This window comes from Uranotaenia lowii, chromosome 2 (genome assembly GCF_029784155.1).
Source record: "Uranotaenia lowii strain MFRU-FL chromosome 2, ASM2978415v1, whole genome shotgun sequence".
Classification (NCBI taxonomy): domain Eukaryota; kingdom Metazoa; phylum Arthropoda; class Insecta; order Diptera; family Culicidae; genus Uranotaenia; species Uranotaenia lowii.
Genome location: NC_073692.1, coordinates 376,108,405 through 376,127,205, shown reverse-complemented (window position 1 = coordinate 376,127,205; position 18,801 = coordinate 376,108,405). Strand labels below are relative to the sequence as shown.

The 18,801-nt window shown below is 34.1% G+C and overlaps 2 protein-coding genes across 2 annotated transcripts in view; one reads left to right on the top strand and one right to left on the bottom strand.

The window, feature by feature from the left end:
• The window catches only part of LOC129743206 (uncharacterized), a 45,168-nt gene extending 43,990 nt beyond the window's left edge, over positions 1 to 1,178 (bottom strand). The window contains exons 1-2 of the mRNA XM_055735182.1: positions 1,133 to 1,178; positions 41 to 1,033 (exon numbers count right to left, since the gene is read on the bottom strand). Of these exons, the coding sequence (XP_055591157.1) occupies positions 41 to 1,033; positions 1,133 to 1,178 (1,039 nt within the window). The remainder of the gene's footprint in view (positions 1 to 40; positions 1,034 to 1,132) is intronic.
• Positions 1 to 18,801, top strand: part of LOC129740893 (neuropeptide Y receptor type 2) — a 513,355-nt gene that overhangs the window by 309,077 nt on the left and 185,477 nt on the right. The gene's annotated exons all lie outside the window — the stretch shown is intronic.

Here is an 18,801-nt window from a genome sequence, read left to right as displayed (position 1 = left end):
ATATGTGATATGCAGCGCTTCAAAAAAGTGGCTGGTATACCGTCCGGTCCGGCAGAATAACTGTGTTTCAGCTTCACGGAAGCCTTCAAGTTTGTATCTTCGTCGACTGCGAAATTATCGAATGAAGTGCTCAAATGAGGAACGTTGCTTGTAGCACTATTTAACTGCTCCGAGGATATTGAGCCAGAGTCGAAAATACTACGGAATTTCTGTGCGAAGAGATTACAGATATCACGGTCCGATGTCGCCGACGTATCATCCAAGAACATGTATGAAGGTAAGCTGGATTCCTTCCGTTGATCCTTGATGTACTGCCAGGAGGATTTAGGTTTGGTTTTAAAACCACGCTGGATCCGGATTAGGTAGCTCTGATAGCAACGCGTGCTTAGTATTTTATAGGCTGAGTTAAGTTTGCGATACTGATGTTTGGCTTGGAGAGTCTTGTGCCTGGTGTAATAACGGAGGGCTTTATTCTTCAGCGTTTTCATTTGCCGCAACTCTTTCGTGACCCAAGGTGCTCGTAGATTTGAGACTGCAGAGCGTTTCGGCACATGGCGATCGATAATGTAGTTGACAATGTGGGTAAACTTAACAGCAGCAGCGTTTGGATCAAAAGGGTCCAGTTCAGATTCCCTGTTGATGGTGTCCAGAGTTTGAAAAATCGCAGAAAAATCGGCACTTTTAAAGTCGTGGAAGAAGGAAGCCGGTTTTTCGGTAACGGTGACAATGCCAGAAATATCGAGCGAAAGCAGCAAAGCGGGGTGGTGAGGGACGGACTTGACCAGAGGCTCAGGAGCTTCTTCGATTGTTGGTGAAAGAGACCCGTCATTAACGAAACAGAGATCGAGAGAACGGCCATTTTCGTTAACGATGTTGTTGATTTGCCGGAGAGTAGTCGTACTTAGAGCGTCGAGGATGATGTTGGAGGGCAACGTGAACGAGGATCTTTCCGGGTCAGCAAACAAGAAGCTGCTTTGGGAGGAGCACCACTTTAAACCAGGCAGATTGAAATCTCCGATGATAATGATGTCGTCTTCAGGATTAGTGATTCAGCAAACTTTGGAAAGGCTACGAGAAAAGGATTCAGCAAAAGTCGAATTTTTAGCACGATACGGGGGGAGGTACACCGCACCAATGTAAAGCATTCGTTCCCCTAGGTCGATACGCGTCCAGACCATTTCCAAGTCAATCCATGCCTCATCATCGATGGGCACGGCTGATAGGCATGACTTAATGGCAATCAAAACACCACCTCCAGTAGATTTCGTGCTGTTGTGAGGGCCTCAATCACAACGGAACACTCTGTAGTCCGAGCAGAAAACCTGACTGGTAAGGGTCCTGTCCTTAAGCCAAGTTTCGGTGAAGACAACGATATCGTAACAGGAACTTGAGGAGGCAAGCAAATATTCATTAACACAGGCATTGATGCCGCCGACGTTCTGGTAGTAGAGATTGATACAATCGCGTTTACCGCCATGCAAACCGGGTCGTTGTACACTGGAACGGGAAAATCCATCACGAAGAGGAAAGCCAATAGAAGATGGATACTTGCCTGGTAAGACAGGCTGGAGAACCCCTACGCTACATACGAACTCAGGGCCGGGACGACTGATGACGTTGGCAGGAATCAGCGCGACTGAGTCGAAGGGCACAGGGGTCTCCGTAAGGCCCAAAGCGTTGCGTCCCGGTGATGAAGTCCCAGTGGAAGTCGTGAAGTTCTCAGGTTCCGAAGAAGAACAAACTGAGCATGCAGGCTGGAGAACCTCATCGCCACGATCGAACTCAGGGCCGGGACGACTGCTGACGCTGGCAGGAAGCTGCGCGACTGAGTCGAGGGGCTCCGAGGTCTCCGTAGTGCCTAGTTCCTTGCGTCCCGGTGAAGAGGCCCTTGTCGGTAAAGCAGTACTTCTCAGATGTGGTTGAAATTCGATGGATCTATTAAAAGGCAGGAAAACATCATGCGCAGGAACAGCTCTCAGATTTGAAGAATACTTTCCTGTGGGGGCAAATTGGGGAGCCTAATCACCACAGACGAACTCAGGGCCGGGACGACTGCAGACGCTGGTTGGGAACGGCGCGACTGAGACGAAGGGCTCCGAGGTCCCCAAAAGGTCGGATTTGTTGCGTCCCGGTGATGGAAACCTTAATGGAGCGGCATGCTCGGAGGTCTTCGATGTGCAGACACTGATGCGTTCAGGAGCAGGGACCCTTGGAGGGGGTTCGGATGGCGAGAAAGATGATGAACTTATGGAAGTGCTGAGGTATGCTTGACGATGCCTGGATGGGACGAAAGAAGCGCTGTACCACTCACTCACGACTGGTCGATTCCGCTCTGCTTGGATGGGCTTAAGCGCGCACCTAGAGCTTCGGAAATGGTCGGCCCAAATGATCAAGCCATGCGTATAGTGCGGTGTCCTGCACACAAGGATGAACGGTCGATTTTTTTTTGGTTCACACTGGATTCCGTTGGTTGGAAACAGGAGTATGCAATTCTCAGGGGGATACAGTTTTCTCCAACCCGTGTGGAGCCAGGTGTATGCAATTCTACACGATTTCTCTACGTATCCGTGTTATCACCATCTATTTGCTATGTGTTAGAATCTCGTTTTTAAGCTTTTTTCCCTCAGTTTTAAGCTTTTTTGCCTCTAGAGCATTGAAGTTGAAAGCTGAAATCTGAGATAAAAAGCTGAAATCTGAGAAAAAGCTTGAATCTGAGAGATGTGCTCTACACGGGTTGAAAAGAACCGCATCCCCCTGGTTGGAAACTAACTACGCGCTATCACTGTCAGAACGCGTATCGCAGGCTTCGTGAATGTGCTGGCCAATCTACTTAGGTTCATGTGTGATGCACCGAGAACAAAAGATCGGATCAATCCAACCGTCGAATGTAAATAGAATGGAATGGAATGGAAAATCGCACTGGGAAAACCGGGAAGTCAGATTCAAGCCCGAGAAAAATACAAATGGAAACCAAAATTCAGAATAATAATTTCAATTTAAAGTCAAAGAATTCCAAAAATTTGTGGGAGGAAAATCATAAGTTTTGAAATAAATTAATCATTCGGATTTCTCTTCAAATTCTAAAATCAATTGCATCTTAATTTAAGAAAAAAACCTTTCAAATCAAAACTCTTTTTTGCAAACTTGAAAATGTAAAAAGTAAATAAATGTGAGCTTCGTTGTGTTGAATAAATAATTTATGAGTGATTCATAAATGTTTTGATAATTCGTTCAGCTCCATTTTTTTTAGCAGTTCCTGGGACACGAGAATTCCTGAAATATTATTTATTCCTGGGAATTTCCGGTCGAGAGCTCTCGGAATCGACACTCTACTTAACCGTGACAAGTGGTTCTGAAATCTAGGTTCTGAATTTCTAGCTTGGGTATTTCTTTTTTAAATATTAATAAAAAAAATTTTAATTAAAAATATTTTCCTCGATTTTTTAGAAATTTAACACTTGGATCATCGCCTTTTAAGCTTTACCTATTTCTTTTAGTGCTTAAATTTATCTCAAAAAAATGAGATTTCATTTAAAGTGACAATTTTGTAGGAAAAAACGATGTCCATTCAGAAATTTTTCACATATTTATGGCAAAAAGGTACAAAATTACTGAAAAGATCAAATTAAAATTTTTGTATATCATTTTGGTCAATTAAATTAAAAATTTTTAGAAAAAAATTTTTTTTTTAGAAAATGGTTTGCTGGTTTTAATAACTGCTGAAATATATAAGTTTTGTTGAAATTTTTGGACCCAGAATTTATTAAAACCAAATATTTATAAAGTGGTCTTTTTTTTAAAGATCACTTTTGAGGAACCTCTAAAGATTGTTTTTTTTTAGTTGGCCCCATACAAAAGGTCGTTCTCCACATCCTTATCTACCATTTGGAGGATGAGCCTTCAGATTCCCAGACATTATGCAATTTTAGGCCACCCTAATCAACATTCTCCAAGATTGCAAAGTATTTCAATTTTAGCAAACAACTAATAATAGAAGGTTGTATTTGTTTCTTAAAGTTATGAAATTCTATCAATCTTTAACACAAAGTTTGAAAGTATTATAGTATCCAGTTAAGTTGCTAAATTAGTTTAAATCTGAAATTTAAAATCACCTCAAACGTCCTCCAGTGATGCTATAAAATAATAAAAATTGTCTTGTTATTGAATTTTCTTATTTTTCTTCCTTGAAACGTTAGATCTCTGTATTTCGAATTTCAAGACAAGTAATAAAACCTCATTCAAACTAAGAACAACAATCTGGTTCGAAACCAATTAATGCTATCTTCAGACCGCTCAATATTAAAATAAAAAAAAAACTAGAGCTAATGGTTTGAATCAAACATCAGCTGTTAATTTCTTCTGAATCAGCTTTTGTTACTAAGTCTCCAAAATGTTGATGCCCGATAAAACAATATTACGAATGCATCAAATTAATTAAAAGATATCCAACTATTTCGATGTGATGGTGGCTCCAGAGAGTACTTGAAGTATTGCAGTTGCTCTCGGCTCTAGAACAAATTTACCTTTCTGTGTTTTTTAGGCCTGGCACACTCCCCAACACTAAAAAACTCAAATGAGTCTACTGGTAATGGTCACTTCAGTTCTCAGCATGTCTGGCAGCGAACAAGTTAAAAATAGTTTAAAAAAACGCAAGCAAATTACAAAAAAGTAACGCATGATGAGAACACAATACATTTAATTTTAGAGAAGAAGAATGTAATAAAATCAATGAAAACAAAAAAAGGGAATCGTTGTGGAACTAGTGTTCCTTTTAAGAGATCCAATTCCCGATCAAAGTAATTTAAAATATGAAACAAATTTTAAGAAAATAAAGAAATATGATTTTAACTAAACTAAGTTAACATAAGATAAATTAAACTAAAGTAAACTACAGAGAAACAAATTTTAATCAACTATTCTATACACATTTAAAAAAAAATCGTCATTTGTTACTTTTCGCGATCAAATATGCTCTTTGATCGTTTTTAGCAAAAGAAAATTCAATTTCGACTCACACGAGCATCCCCCGACTAAAAAGTTACCAAACCGAAGGTTCATTCAGTAGAGCCATAAATTATTCATTGAACTTTGAATTCCTAGAACTTGAATCCCACACAAACACATACGTCAACGTCAAAAACCCTTCGGGGCTGTAGTCGGAGTCAAACATTGTAGAATACCCAAAACCAACCCCGATGCATGAATGGGTTGGAATCAAACTTGTGAAATGTGACCACAGTTGGGAGCTATTTGTTCGTCGCCCCATTCGCAGTGACAGTGACACCAGAACACCAGAACCAGACACGGGACGCGGTTTTCTCTAGAAATCAATGATAACGGCAAAACGGCACTTGGGTTTCGGTTTCTCACCCTGGCTTTCAACCATTCAATGGCAAACACCGGTGAACAACGACAGGAGCATTCAGTCAATTAAGTTCCGTACCCTTCCAGAACAATCAATCTTCGGTGCTTCGATTTTGCCATTGCTGGAAAGAATGGTGCGAAAGAACGAACTAATGGAATGAATCGAAAAGTTGATTACACAATGGAGTGATCAATTGTGGAAGATTGTGATTCTAATTGAATCGATATTGAATTTTGAGATTTGATGAATATTTAACAATGAAAATTAATTCAAACCATCCGTGCTTAAAATTTAAACACACTGACAGTGCCACTTATCTATGGCAAAAGTTAACCATTCGCCGAAAACCCATCTCGAAAATGAGCTAATATAAATTTCAAATTTTCATCCCCCCTTTCCATCGTAAGACAATGTGATGTTACGGAAGGTTTCGTAATCCAACCCCGATTTGGAGATGAAGTGGTTTGGTGTACCAACCTACCAAGTAGCTATCTTATAATTTATGACTTATTATCGCCCCGTTTTGCCACCTCTCCAATAATAATAATAATAATCTTAATCGGCTGCCACAAGCTGGAATGCTAATTGGTCCAATGAATTCATAATTTATCGCATATTCAGCGATGGCGATAATCATGATAACGGATTCTAGCTCGAGCAAGCAAGGCGTCGATCTTGGCAAAGTGTGAGCTAATTGAGCAATTTGAAATCATTGAGCGTGTCTTAGTAATAAAATCTTTTCGATGAAGAAGTTATTTTTTCTAAGAATAAGATGCAATGCAGAATAAAACAAAATTTATTGAAAAATTAAAGAGAACTAAGTTTATTGAATCTTTTCATAATCTGTTTGAATAAAATAAACAAAACATGTTTCCTATTGACATTTGTATACACTTCACAAAAATTTAACCTTTATTTTATATTTCTCCCGTTCATTCCAGATCTCAAAAACATCCAGTAGATAACCTTGTCTAGGATGATGGTTCAACGATAGCCGCAAAAAGCTGCTCGTCCAGTATATTCTAGGCTCTAACACCGGCAGAGGAACATCGCCGTCTGGAGACATAAGAAAATCCCCAGAATATACGTCTGCACGATGTTTCCAATAACGGTGAGGACCTTTCTCTTCCGGGCCCGAAGAGGAAGGTCCTGCTCAGAGCCCAAGAATTGACAAGTTTTGAATGGGTGCAGCCAGCAAAAGAAAATTGTAAATAGCCAAACAATTGTATAGGAAGTTAAAGTTAAATTTAAAAGGTAAATTAAACTAAGAAATTACCTAACGTTAAGGAGCTTCGACTGATATGAATTGAACAAATTTTTAGACACTAAGCTAGCTTAAATCATTATGATCAGTGAATGGTTTGTGATACCGATACTAAGTAGCAAGCTGATAATTCCAGGAGATTTTAACACGGTTAACTAACTTAGGCTAATGATAATAAAGTAACTAATTAATTACCTATTACCAGCGAGTGAGTTGTTTCCAAAAGTCGCCCAAAAGCCAGGCAGGACAACCACCGAAATGATCTGTTCAGTGTTAAATGTTCCAAAACTACCAAGGACGAAAGCAAGCAAAGTCCGCGTTTCGAAAGTGTTGTTAATTGATTGAGAGGAGAAAGAAGAGAAAAAAAACGATTAAAAATGTGACACATATTTTAAGCAAGCTAGCAAATTGTCACGGTAGCTTTTACTACTGTTAAAGAAAATAATTGAAACCCTAGTTACATCCTTTGAAAGTAGAATAATGTTGTATTAAAACAGATCAGTGCTGCCCTACTTGAAATAGATGTTACGAATTAGAAAAGGCTTGAAAATCAAACGAAATCTTATTGAATTATAAGACAATTTGGTTTATTTTTTCGAGAAAAGTTGACAACTATTATGAAAACGAAAATGTAAGTCATTTTTATCGGTTTGTTAGATAATTCAGTATAAATACAAGCATTTATTCATGTTGGAAGTTTTTTTTAAGTTAAACATAATTTAAAACCCTTATATTTTTTTCAGGTTTGACGCAAAATTCATACAAATCAAAGTTTCAAAATAGCGATGATGAAATAAAAACTCAAAACAAAATTCACCATTCGACATAAAGATTTTAGTTCAGATCACGGTTCAGTCGGAATTAAAAAATAGAAACAATTTATTCAGATTAAAACCCAATACTTCAAAATTAAAGACATCCATGATTGAGGGTGCTGAAGAACACTTTTCATCTATGCTTATTTTAAAAGTTGACTCTGGAATTTGAATTCAGAATTGTACTGAAATCTGGAAACAGTTTAAAATTTAAAATTTGGAGTTCATGGTCAGAATTGAAATTCGGAATGAATATTCAGGTAATTTGGGGAGTGGGGGATATTCCTATCATTATTATATTTTTCCTAAGCTTACATCTTTCTAAGTTATGATGGCGAGCATCTAATCGTTACGACAAAGCCGCTGGCAGAAATCCCTGGTTGAACTGTGTTAAAACTTCATTTTATAAAGTACTGAACGTCAAGATTCTTGGCCCCTGTAGTTATGCAATTTTTGGAAAAAAAGTCAAAAAAATTTCCATTCCATGAAGCTTTTCGTAGGAAAAAAAAGTTGTCATCTTAAAACTTAGTTCATTTAAATTTCATAGCTGTTCGCAAAATATTCGATCGCGGGAAATTTTACATAAAGTTTGATGGATTCCTCTGGCGACAAATGATGACCGATTTTGTTGATATAAGATTCATTTTGTAGGTAATTGATTCGCAATATTTTAAAACAAAGTCGATAATTGGATTCCAATGAAAAAAGTTCAAAAAACCATTTTAGTTAAAAAAAAAAACTTTGTTATATTGAAGTTTATTATTGATTCTGGAATTATCAAGAATACATCTTTCATCTTACAAATATGTTGGAGTTCAATTAAAGCTTTGACCGCTATTTCGAATCTCACGGTCGAATAAAAGTCTCACTTTAAAAAATGATTTTCAACTTTTGTTTGTTTCGCAGTATCTTATTTTTCAATGAACCAATTTTAAAAACTAAAATTTAATTTTTTTTCGTTAATTTGATTATTATTTTCAAAGAACGTACTAAGTCTTTCAAAAATCTCAGTTCTTCAGTATTGGATCATTATGATGTTTGGAATGTGCACTTTGAGAGGACTTTGAGTCATAGTGTGCCAAATAACTATGGAAGGTTAAATTGAAAAGGAATAATTGCGATAAATCAACTTATCATGTCATGATTAGGGGTAAATCAGATTGGATGGAAATTTCTAAAAACCTTAAATTATATCACAAACTTCATGTTAGTTGAATAATCCTATTCCAACACTGTTGGTGTACAAATTTTTTTTGGACAGTTACCCAATTTAATTAAATAAATATTTCTATAGTTTAATTACCAGTCTGAAGTAAGATGCAACAAAATGAAAATTAAATCGACACCTTGTAATCAGCATGCCCATATGCTCAAATATGATCGTTTTGCATCAAGCGTTTGTTATCTTAAAAATGTCATCCATTTAGCCATCAATTTTTATGGTTTCAACAAGTAGATTTTTTTGTAGTATTTTTACCCCTAAATGTATGTAGCATCCTTATGCTTTTTTTTATAAAAGCGTTTTGACAGAAAACTGTAAAATTTCATTCAAACAGAACCAAAAATTACTGCTATTGGTATTTTATGCATTATGGCATCACAATAACATTATAAACTATAATTTTTCAAAAGTTTACATCAGCTTTGAAATTTAAGACAAAGTTTGTTGCAAGTTACCCCTTTTTCTGAGTAAGGTGAAAATCGCATGTTTATAGAAAATGAAAAATAACTGGTGAGACCAATGATTTTCTGCCTAAGTCAATTTGATTTCCCATCAACCTTAAAACATTTGATGCATAAGCAGTGTAGAAGTTGAAAGTGTTTTATGTTGCCTCAGTTGACGGTACATAAAAATTGTAAAAAAAATGTGTAAGTAGGTACTATCTAGTTAGTTAGATTAAAGTTGTTTTTCATCAAAAGTTATTTATTTTAATCAAAAAATTTCTTAAAATAAATGTTAGAAGTTGTTATTTAGAGTTCTTAATGAAATTTTCACAAAAATATTTCAAAATTGATTATCAATATCACAGACGAACAGTATTCAAGTTTCCAAAAAAAAAAAAACGTTTATTTTATTTTTTTTTTAATTTAATAAAAAAAATTATGTTTTGAACGTAAAATAGGCAAATATTTCTAATGATACAATTAAAATTTTTGTTTTATTAAACAAATGAATAGAGCAAAACAGGGCAAAATTCGAACAATCTGTTAAGCTTAGTCTTATCGTGTTGAAATTCGATATTCGAGACTTAACATTTGAGAAAACTTTAGAAAAACTGTAACAGAACTGGGAACCTGCGGTAAGATTTCGAGATTTTGGCTTTAGTTCTGAGTTGAGGTTGTTACTCTACGGCTATGTGATGAATGTCAGTCAAAAATGGTTCCTGATGAGTCGTATTCTAAATTTAGTATTTTACGATCTTCCTTTTTAAAAAACGAAAAAATCATTCATTGCAAAAAATCAATTCTTTTCTTCTCTCAAAAATTAGGAAATTCTTTCTTTATGTGAAAATTAGTTAAGGTGTCAAATTCATCGAAAATTTCTTGTGTTTTCCAAATTTCATAAAAAACACTACAAAACTGTTTGATTTTTGTTTTGCAATTTATATGAATTTTTTAATGGACCAATTTCTTCCCTTTTAAAATTGATTAAGTTGTGTTGCATTTTATGTTAATTCTGTAAGAGTAAGGTTCCTATTCAAAAAAAGATTCAACTCGAAGCACGTGTCAATGAGCGGGAGTATTTCTGTAAAATAAATTATCTCATGAGAAATTTTTGAAATAAACCAGTTCAACATTGTTTGAGTCGTCTGTTAGTCTACGATGATTTCCTATGGTAGCCATCTTTCCCTCAAGAAGGAGGACACTCCAGATACCAAATGTCAAATCGAATCGATCATTTGTAAGAGATGATGCTACAAAACGTTTATTTTTAAGTTTGGGAATGTTTCAATACTTCTTTATTTTTTTATTCTAATTTGGTGCATTGAATTTTCTTGTTTCAGTCAAAATTTAAGTCAAATAATTTCTTTGAAAATTACTTCAATATTAATCAAATTGTATCGAATTTTAAGTATGTTAAGGCATGGCCGTAGGAACGAGAGAGGATGGTTTGGGGGTTTAACCCTCCCATGTGTGTCCAGAAAAAAACAAATGACGTATACTGATCTACACTTAAATTTAATAATACTTATTAAAATTTTGATGGTTTTGTAAGGTTATTTGATTTATAGTTGTAAATCAGACTTAGAACTGATGTCAAAATCACGAAAACTAGTCCTAAATTCATTATTCGGCTACAGTTTGAAAAAAAAAATCACTTGTTGGTAGTAGGGGAGATGGGGGCATAATGGCCACCTTAAGGAAAACGCTTATTTAACCATAGAGAACAGCTGTAATATGTGAATTACATCATTGTTTCGCGTCCAGACACTCAAATAGTCTATTGCCTAATTGGATGAAACTTGAAAAAGTTGATAAAAACGTTTAAAAATGCATTTTAAAAATTTTTACCGAAAGCAGAAAACCAGGCACTGTAGAGGCATAATGAGAAACCCCCCGAGGCAGTATGAGCACCACTAATGAAGGCATAATGAGCGTTTTCTGCCGGGAATTCTAGCAGCAAATACGACTCGAGAAGTCAACTGAGTAATAGAGCTACAGCTTGACTTGTATCGTCTGACGATTTGGCCTATTGGTTAGATGTCGGAGAGGTAATCAGTAGGCTCGGGTTCGATTCCTGGTCGAGGTGATTATTTTTTTTTCATTTATCATTCATGATCATGATTGCACTGAACGGTGAGGCGTAGATTCATCAAACAAAGCAATAACAAAATAATCTAGGTCTGTTTGTAGAATTCAAAGAATTAACACATGCTCATACATTATTTTTTTTTTCTCTTATTATAGACACTTTACCACGTTTGTGGCGTTCGTGTCTTTGTTCATACATTATGTTTCTGGTGTTTTGTTCGATGGATGATGCTTTGATGCTATTAGCCGTATAATGTTACAATAAAAAAAAATCAATCATGAATGGTATGTGCAAAAAAAATCCCCTCGAACAGGAATCGAACACGAGTCTACTGATTACCTCTCCGACACCATATCAATAGGCCAAATCGACAGACGAAACAAGCCAAGCTGTAGCTCTATTATTCAGTTGCCTTCATCGAGTTGAATTCGCTGCTAGATTCCCCGGCAGAAAATGCTCATTATGCCTTCATTGATAGTGCTCTGTTCGCCTCTAGTGAACAAATTAAAGTAAAAAAGCGCTTTAAAATTCATTAAAGTGAAAAACCAAAAATTTTATGATGTTGAAAATTGAGAAACAATGTGTAGATCATGTTGCAGTGCGTACATTTCAGATCAAGATGATTTAAAGGTCATAAAAGCTTATTTGGTGGTGCTCAAAAATTATAATATTTTCGTCACTTGAGAACCTAGCTGGTTATTATTTAATATTTCTGTAAAGATGAAAAGGATATTTTTTTTTTGGTGAAAAATTAATACTATTGGTAGTACGGAACAAGTCCTTATGAAAAATTGTTTAAGAAAATACGTACTTATGTAGAAAAAAGGAGTGCTCATTATGCCCTGGGTATTCGTTATGCCCTCATCTCCCCTAATTCAATATTTAATCTGGATATTAAATTGTCAAAAAGATTACCTCCTTCAAGATTTTTTGTTTTTTTTTTGTTTTTCTGGGATTTCAACACTCTACCTCCTTTAAAAGGTTCTGGTTTCAAACTATCAACATTGTACTTCTATTTTCATATATTGGATACTGAATTTTTGTTTCTTATATAGATTGGAAATTCATGAATTTATTACGTAAGTAGAGATCATACAAATCAAAGCTTGAAAATGGCAATCATCTTATTTATGTTTTAATTCAGTTTCGCAAGTCAGATTAAAAATAAATAATTGTTGAATAAGAACTTATTCATATTGAAACGAAAAACTTCAAAATTTGAGCTTTCCAGAATTATTTTCGCCTGATGCCAGGCTGGGAGATTTCAGGCATTTTTTAAAAACCGTGCAAAACGTTGCCTAACTGATTTTAATTAAACATTCCAAAACCCGAATAACTTCCGGGAAAATCTGAGCACATTTCAGGCCATAATCCAAAACTGATTTGGGAAAATAAAAAAAAAATATTTCAAATTTAAATAAATTGTCGAAGCACATTTGCAGCGTTTAATTCGTTTATGGCATCCAAAAAAAATGGTTTATTTAGAGGAAACCAAATTTGGGAAAAAAAACTTTTTTCAAAGTATAAATCAAAACTGAATTTGAGATATTTGTTTTATTACCAAATAATGGTAATAAAACCGGGCAAAATCCTAACAGTTTTTCCAATATCCGGGCATTCGAGACAGATCAAGCTAGTCTCCAAAATTTCATTGCAGTACCGGCCAAGCCTTGATAAACCCAGAAAATTTAGAATGTTTAATTGAGTCGATTTTGGGGAAAAAAATTCTCTTCTTGGTTCATATTTCAAATTCTGAACTGGAATTTCAATTCAGGAAAAATACTGAGTTCGAAAACAGATCCAAAATTTAAACTTGAATTCAAGTTCAAAATTCAGATTAAGAATTTAGCATCATATTGACTTTTTTTTTGTTTCGATTATAGTCGTTTTACCATCTTTATGGCATTCGCGACTTCATCAACGTTGCAGTTGGCGGATCGTTATTGAAAAACTTATCCGGTACAACTGTGTTCGATGTTTACTCTTGGGCTCGAACTCCCGGACATCGGCTCAGGAGACAACAGACTTGCCAACTGAGCTATATCACAAGCCCATCATATTGACTCGTAAATGAGTTATGCAATTAAAATAATAATATTAAGATGTTTTATTTTGTTGAGAAATTTAAATCGCAGAGATAGCAGATTTATAATTTTGATTGTTAATTCAATTTAAAATTTTCTCATTTTTAACTTAAAGCAGTTTGAATACACAACTCAGCTGAGAATCACAAAGATTAAGTAGAATTTATTTTGGTTTGCTAGTTTTGTTTTATAAAAACAACCTGATTTTTATTTTTGAAAAATCATCCACAGGATTTTATTTATCGAATTGATTTTTTTCTAAATATTGCTGATAAAGAAACATGAAATCTTCACATTATATAATTTTAAGGGAATTCCACATTTACTGGATTAATTGCTGAACTTAATGAATATTGCAGTTTTTTTAAGTCAATTTCCAAACTAAAATCTTTAACTTGAATAAAAAAAATAAAAAATCAGCTCTCATTTTTTTCTTTTTGAAAATAAATTTATTACTTTCATAGATGGTTGGAATGTTTGAATTTCTTAAAACATTTTGTTGTTGAGTTTGGTATATTAATCTATTTTATATGAGCACAAAATCAGTTTTTTTTTCAAAAAAAATTGAAGGCTTTCTAAAAAAAATCTCGTTCTCAAAACTAAAGCCTTAATCAACTAGAATCTTCAGCAAATCTAAAACCTATAATCATCGATGAAAGTTGCTGCCTTTTTTACTTTTTAGTTACTTATTGTTTGATTATACATCATTAGCATACCATTTTCAAGATTCTAAGACAAATTTTAACAAGTAACTATATTATGCGAAAAACTGTTAATGTTAAAGCATTTAAAAATGAATAATCAAAAAGTACCAAGAATAATTTTTGTAAAGGCAAAAATATCTAAGAAAAAAATTAGTCATCTAAACCCCCCCCCCCCCCCCCCCCCTCCCCTATTAGTCTGTTCTTCCTACAAGGTTGGGTTGGGAGGTCACCGTTAAATCATTTTGTCATGTCAAAACTGGTAAATGACCATATTTTCAACATAATCACATGCAAACGTTGTGAGTTTTATTTATTTTTTTTTTTATTATTATTCATTTTTTTATAGGAGTCACCCGTTTTAAAATCTAAAGGGGTCAGTCTGCAGAATATGTCAACTGCGTTTGTCGATTTTTTTTAATGAATCTATTTATTAAGAAATCGCTTAACAATTGTTTGAGTTATGTTTGCCTCGTTCATTTTGTATGGAAGCCCTCCTTGGAAAAGAGGGACGAGTCATTCAGTAGAATAGATTAACTTGCCAACTTATTTTGTCAAACTTAGCTTTCGAACCCATTTTAAATAAAATCAACTGAAAAGTGTTTGACGCTCTAGAACCTATTTTTCTACACTGAAAAATTCACTGACGCTTTGTTTCATGATTTCAAACAACTTTTGTTCTATGAAAAACTTTATAAATTAGGAAAAAATTTTGACCATTTTTCCATGAATTGCATAAGCACAGGGGCAAAGGATATTGATTTTCATTTCAGTACTTTTTCGATTTTAGATTTTACACATTCCAACAATTTTTTCCTTAATTTTGAAACATATTAAGATGACTTATAGCTATTTTTAATAGTTTTTGTTTAACATTTTTTCCACAAATAACTGAGATATTTCAGACAGAGATTATGTTTCATCTCTCCCACCTAACTTATGGTTTTTTTTTTTCTCAAAATCAACCCAGAATGGTGGAAGCTCTTAAATCTAACTGCCAATCAATCATTTTTCTAGATCGAAGTCACATGGATCATGGATTTCTGAGGCCATCTAATTGATGATTTTTCGAAAAATCGGTTTATTTCCAGTTTTGTTATGTTTTTAAGCTTCTCTTAGCTGAAGTTTTTGATAGCTGTTAGTCTAACAGTTTTCATTAGTATGGATTGATAAATTTACATATTTTGAAACATCCTGTGCAAAAATTAAACTAAAATATATTATGATTGGTATTGATTTTATGCCGATTTTAGTGGAGTCTAAAGGCGGGGTTGGGCACTAGAGGGATAATTTATGTCATATTTCAAGTTGAATTAGTTTGGGAGCTCCCAACCACTGAGGTTGGAAACTATTATACAAACCATCTTCGGTCACCAAACACTTGGGTAGCAAATTTCACGTAATTCTGTCCACCCGATTCTAAGTGATGGTGTCACCAAAAAATCGCCTTTATTTATTAAATGGTCGAAAGTTTTGAATTCAAAATGTTCATTTTGGTTGTCATTTCAATTTGTATTTCCATACTTATTTGTCACATTTTGATTTGTTTTTTTGCTTCATCATAAAATTGAAATGAAAAAAAAAAACTTATTACAGATTTTTACAAACATTAGTTTGATTGCGATTTTTTTTCTTTTACATTAAAAACTGATATTTCGTGTAATCGTGAAATTATTATCAAGTATTGAATGATCAACTCCGATTTTTAAATTTTAGTTTTAAAAAATTTGTTTTTAAATCTAACAGATACTATATTTTTTCCTTTGAGTTTTATTTCTCCCATGATATTGTTTGCCTAAGCTGCAGCAAAGTTTAAACGAATTCGTTGTAAGAGCCAACCAATCCCAGCAAAGCGAAAAAGTAATTCAGAAAAAAACAAACTGATCAAAAATTCAATCACAAACTGTATCGCGGAAAAACTTACAACAAGAAGTATGAAGCTTATAAAATTAACAACTGCTGAAGAAAAACAAGTTACCGCATGAAAGGAAAAAGAAAGTGAAATCATTTTTTAAGATTGTAATTCAATTTTTTTCTACTTTCTTCCCATAGACTGTTTTGAAACAAACATCAACAAAAAAACTTTGCCATCGAAAAATCGTGATGCGTGTGATTGTTCTGTACGTATGTATGAATGTATGTGTGCTTACCCCAATATCGCGTATGTGTGTGATCGCGATACAAAAAGGCTTAAAAATTGTGGTTGTTTTCCCCTCAAAGCATAAAAAAGTTCGAATGTGTGACTGTGTGCGACTGTATGAATGCGAAGCGATAGCAAATATGGAGTGTTATCGATAAAAGTAAAATATCGAGATATCGAACAACTGCAGAAAAAAAACAAACAATTTGAAAACAAATCTCGTGGGAAACTCCAATATGGTGTACCTATTGAAGAAGAAAAATCAGCAACATCGCAGTAAGTAATCAGACACACGAGAGCTGATAAGAAAAATAAAACTTCAACTAGAGAGAAAAGGAAACAAAAATTGAAACAATACGCGCAGGTACTCTCATCACAACACACAACTGCTGAAATGAATGAAAGTTTCAAAATAAACGTAAAAGAATCTCATTAGTCGAGGGGGTAGAAAACAGCAGCCAAAAAAAAAATCTGTAATCAAGAGCAAGCAACGGTTGGCGAAAAGTTTTCACTAAACGAAAGGAAGAATAAAGATGATTTATGAAACGTAACCGTGATTGATGGTTTTTATTTCACGTTTTCTTTTTCTACGTTTGTTTGTTGTTTTCGTATGGGTAAGATTTGTTGATGACTTTCCCTTATTTGACTTGGGTTTTTTGCGATTTTGCAACTTTTGATTAGGGATTTTCTCGGCCGGAAAGAGCGAACTTGAGATGAGGTTTTCTTTTCGTCTAGGAATTTGAATTGGTTGTTTTTGAGAATACCGAGTGCCTACAGACTTCCGAAATTGAAATTGATCAATTGAAATTGAACCCCAGGGATGGTTCTTGGCCAGGGCCGAATTAAGCCATTGGAGGGCCCGGGGCCATTTTTCTCGAGGGGGGCCTTTAAATCGTTTTTTTTTTTTTCATATGCACATTACAGAGAATACATAGTATTTCAAAGTTCCTTTGTAACTGAAAATGAGTTTAGTAGATTGATTTCAAATAGCCATTACGTATGCGTAGAAAATAGACTCTGCTATCTTTACACAATAATTATTAATGCTTCATGTGCAAACATTGTGGAAAAGTTTGTCAATTAATAGAAAATGCAAACTCTGGTTAGAGCTGTTAATTTTTTAATTAAATTAGAAATTTATTGAATAGCATCACCAACTCATGTTCTCTGTTTTAGAAAAAAAAATAAACATAATAAAAGGTTTTTATTTCATCATTGATCGCCAGGTTTGTATATATATAGCTCCATCAGCTCACAAAGAACAATATTTCTGGGTTTTTAGTCTTTTAATTCGATGATTAAAAATCTCCTTAAATTATTAGTTTAATTAATTCCAGAAAAATTATGAACAAAAGAAAAAAGGTTACATTTACTGTTCGCAATAGCAAATCTCTCCTAAGAGTGTCCAATCCTTGTCGGAATGTGTTGAGCATCGCCAAATTAGTCATTGAATAAGTTATCTATAAGTTGTGATAACAACTGACTACAAGCAAATAGTAATTAATCGTTTATCGTACAATATATCAATTTTAATTTCACCATTGAGACACAATCGCCACAAAATCGGAAAAGTATCTATAATTAGAAAAAAAATCTTACCTTTCAGAAAATACAAGTTTTATCACTATTTTCCAACGTAAATAAAGAAGCTTTACTAAGTTTATAAATTATTTCACGCACGCTTTTCATCTCCTGTCGCCTTATCAACTTTTATCCTGCCACTCTGTCCGATTCGCGAACAAACGTCTATCTGTCACTGTTATCTGTGTGAAATTAAGATTTTACACCTAGAATCCAAAACTATAGAATAAAATAACAGATTTAAATCAAAATTCTATAGAGATACATCGAGCGAAAAAAGATTAGTACTACGATTTATTTTGCTCGTTTAAATTTAAATAATGGAAAACATCAAAATTTACTTCTTTAGTTTGTTTTAAATTGTTTAACAGATAAATCAAGCATGATATTTATTAGAAGCAATTGGCATAAGGGACCAAAAATATTTAAAAAAAAAGCGAAATAAGAATAAAGCCACATTTTTTTTTTTCAAAAATCAAGATGATTTTTCAAAACTTTCTCTGTTAAGTTTTCGAATTGCTAGATGCATTTTTGAGCGTTTTGTAGAATCCTAAAGGTATTCAAGAGGTTTTTAAGATTTTCCTCTAGCACCAATGAATTTGATATTTGAGCTATAATACTTTATCAAACTGTTTAATTTTGTCATAAACATGACGTGAAATGTTGAAACAAACATTCTACGTTGATTTTGAATCAGAACAAATAGGTGTTCAAAAACATTGATTTTTTTTTCTCAGTAAACCACACTTTTATCAGTTCAAGTCGTAAATGGCAGCGCACTATCTCGCAGATAAATCCTAATTAAATCTCAATACTACACACAATACTCCGGTTCTATTCATCATTTCAAGGTAGTTTACCAAAACAGTTTTGTTGGAGCTAACACTGAAGAAAGCTTTCCTAGATTTGAAAAATAAAAACTTCCCAGCACAAGAATATACTATCGCTAATCTCAATTTCCAATTCGCCGCAGCTCGTGGCGTAGAGGATAGCCTTTAAGTCTTCTAAGCCAGCGGGTATGAGTTCGAATCCCGGTTACGGCATACATAGTACACTTTCTGTGGGATGGTGGTTTTAGCATTCGTAAGATGCTAGCC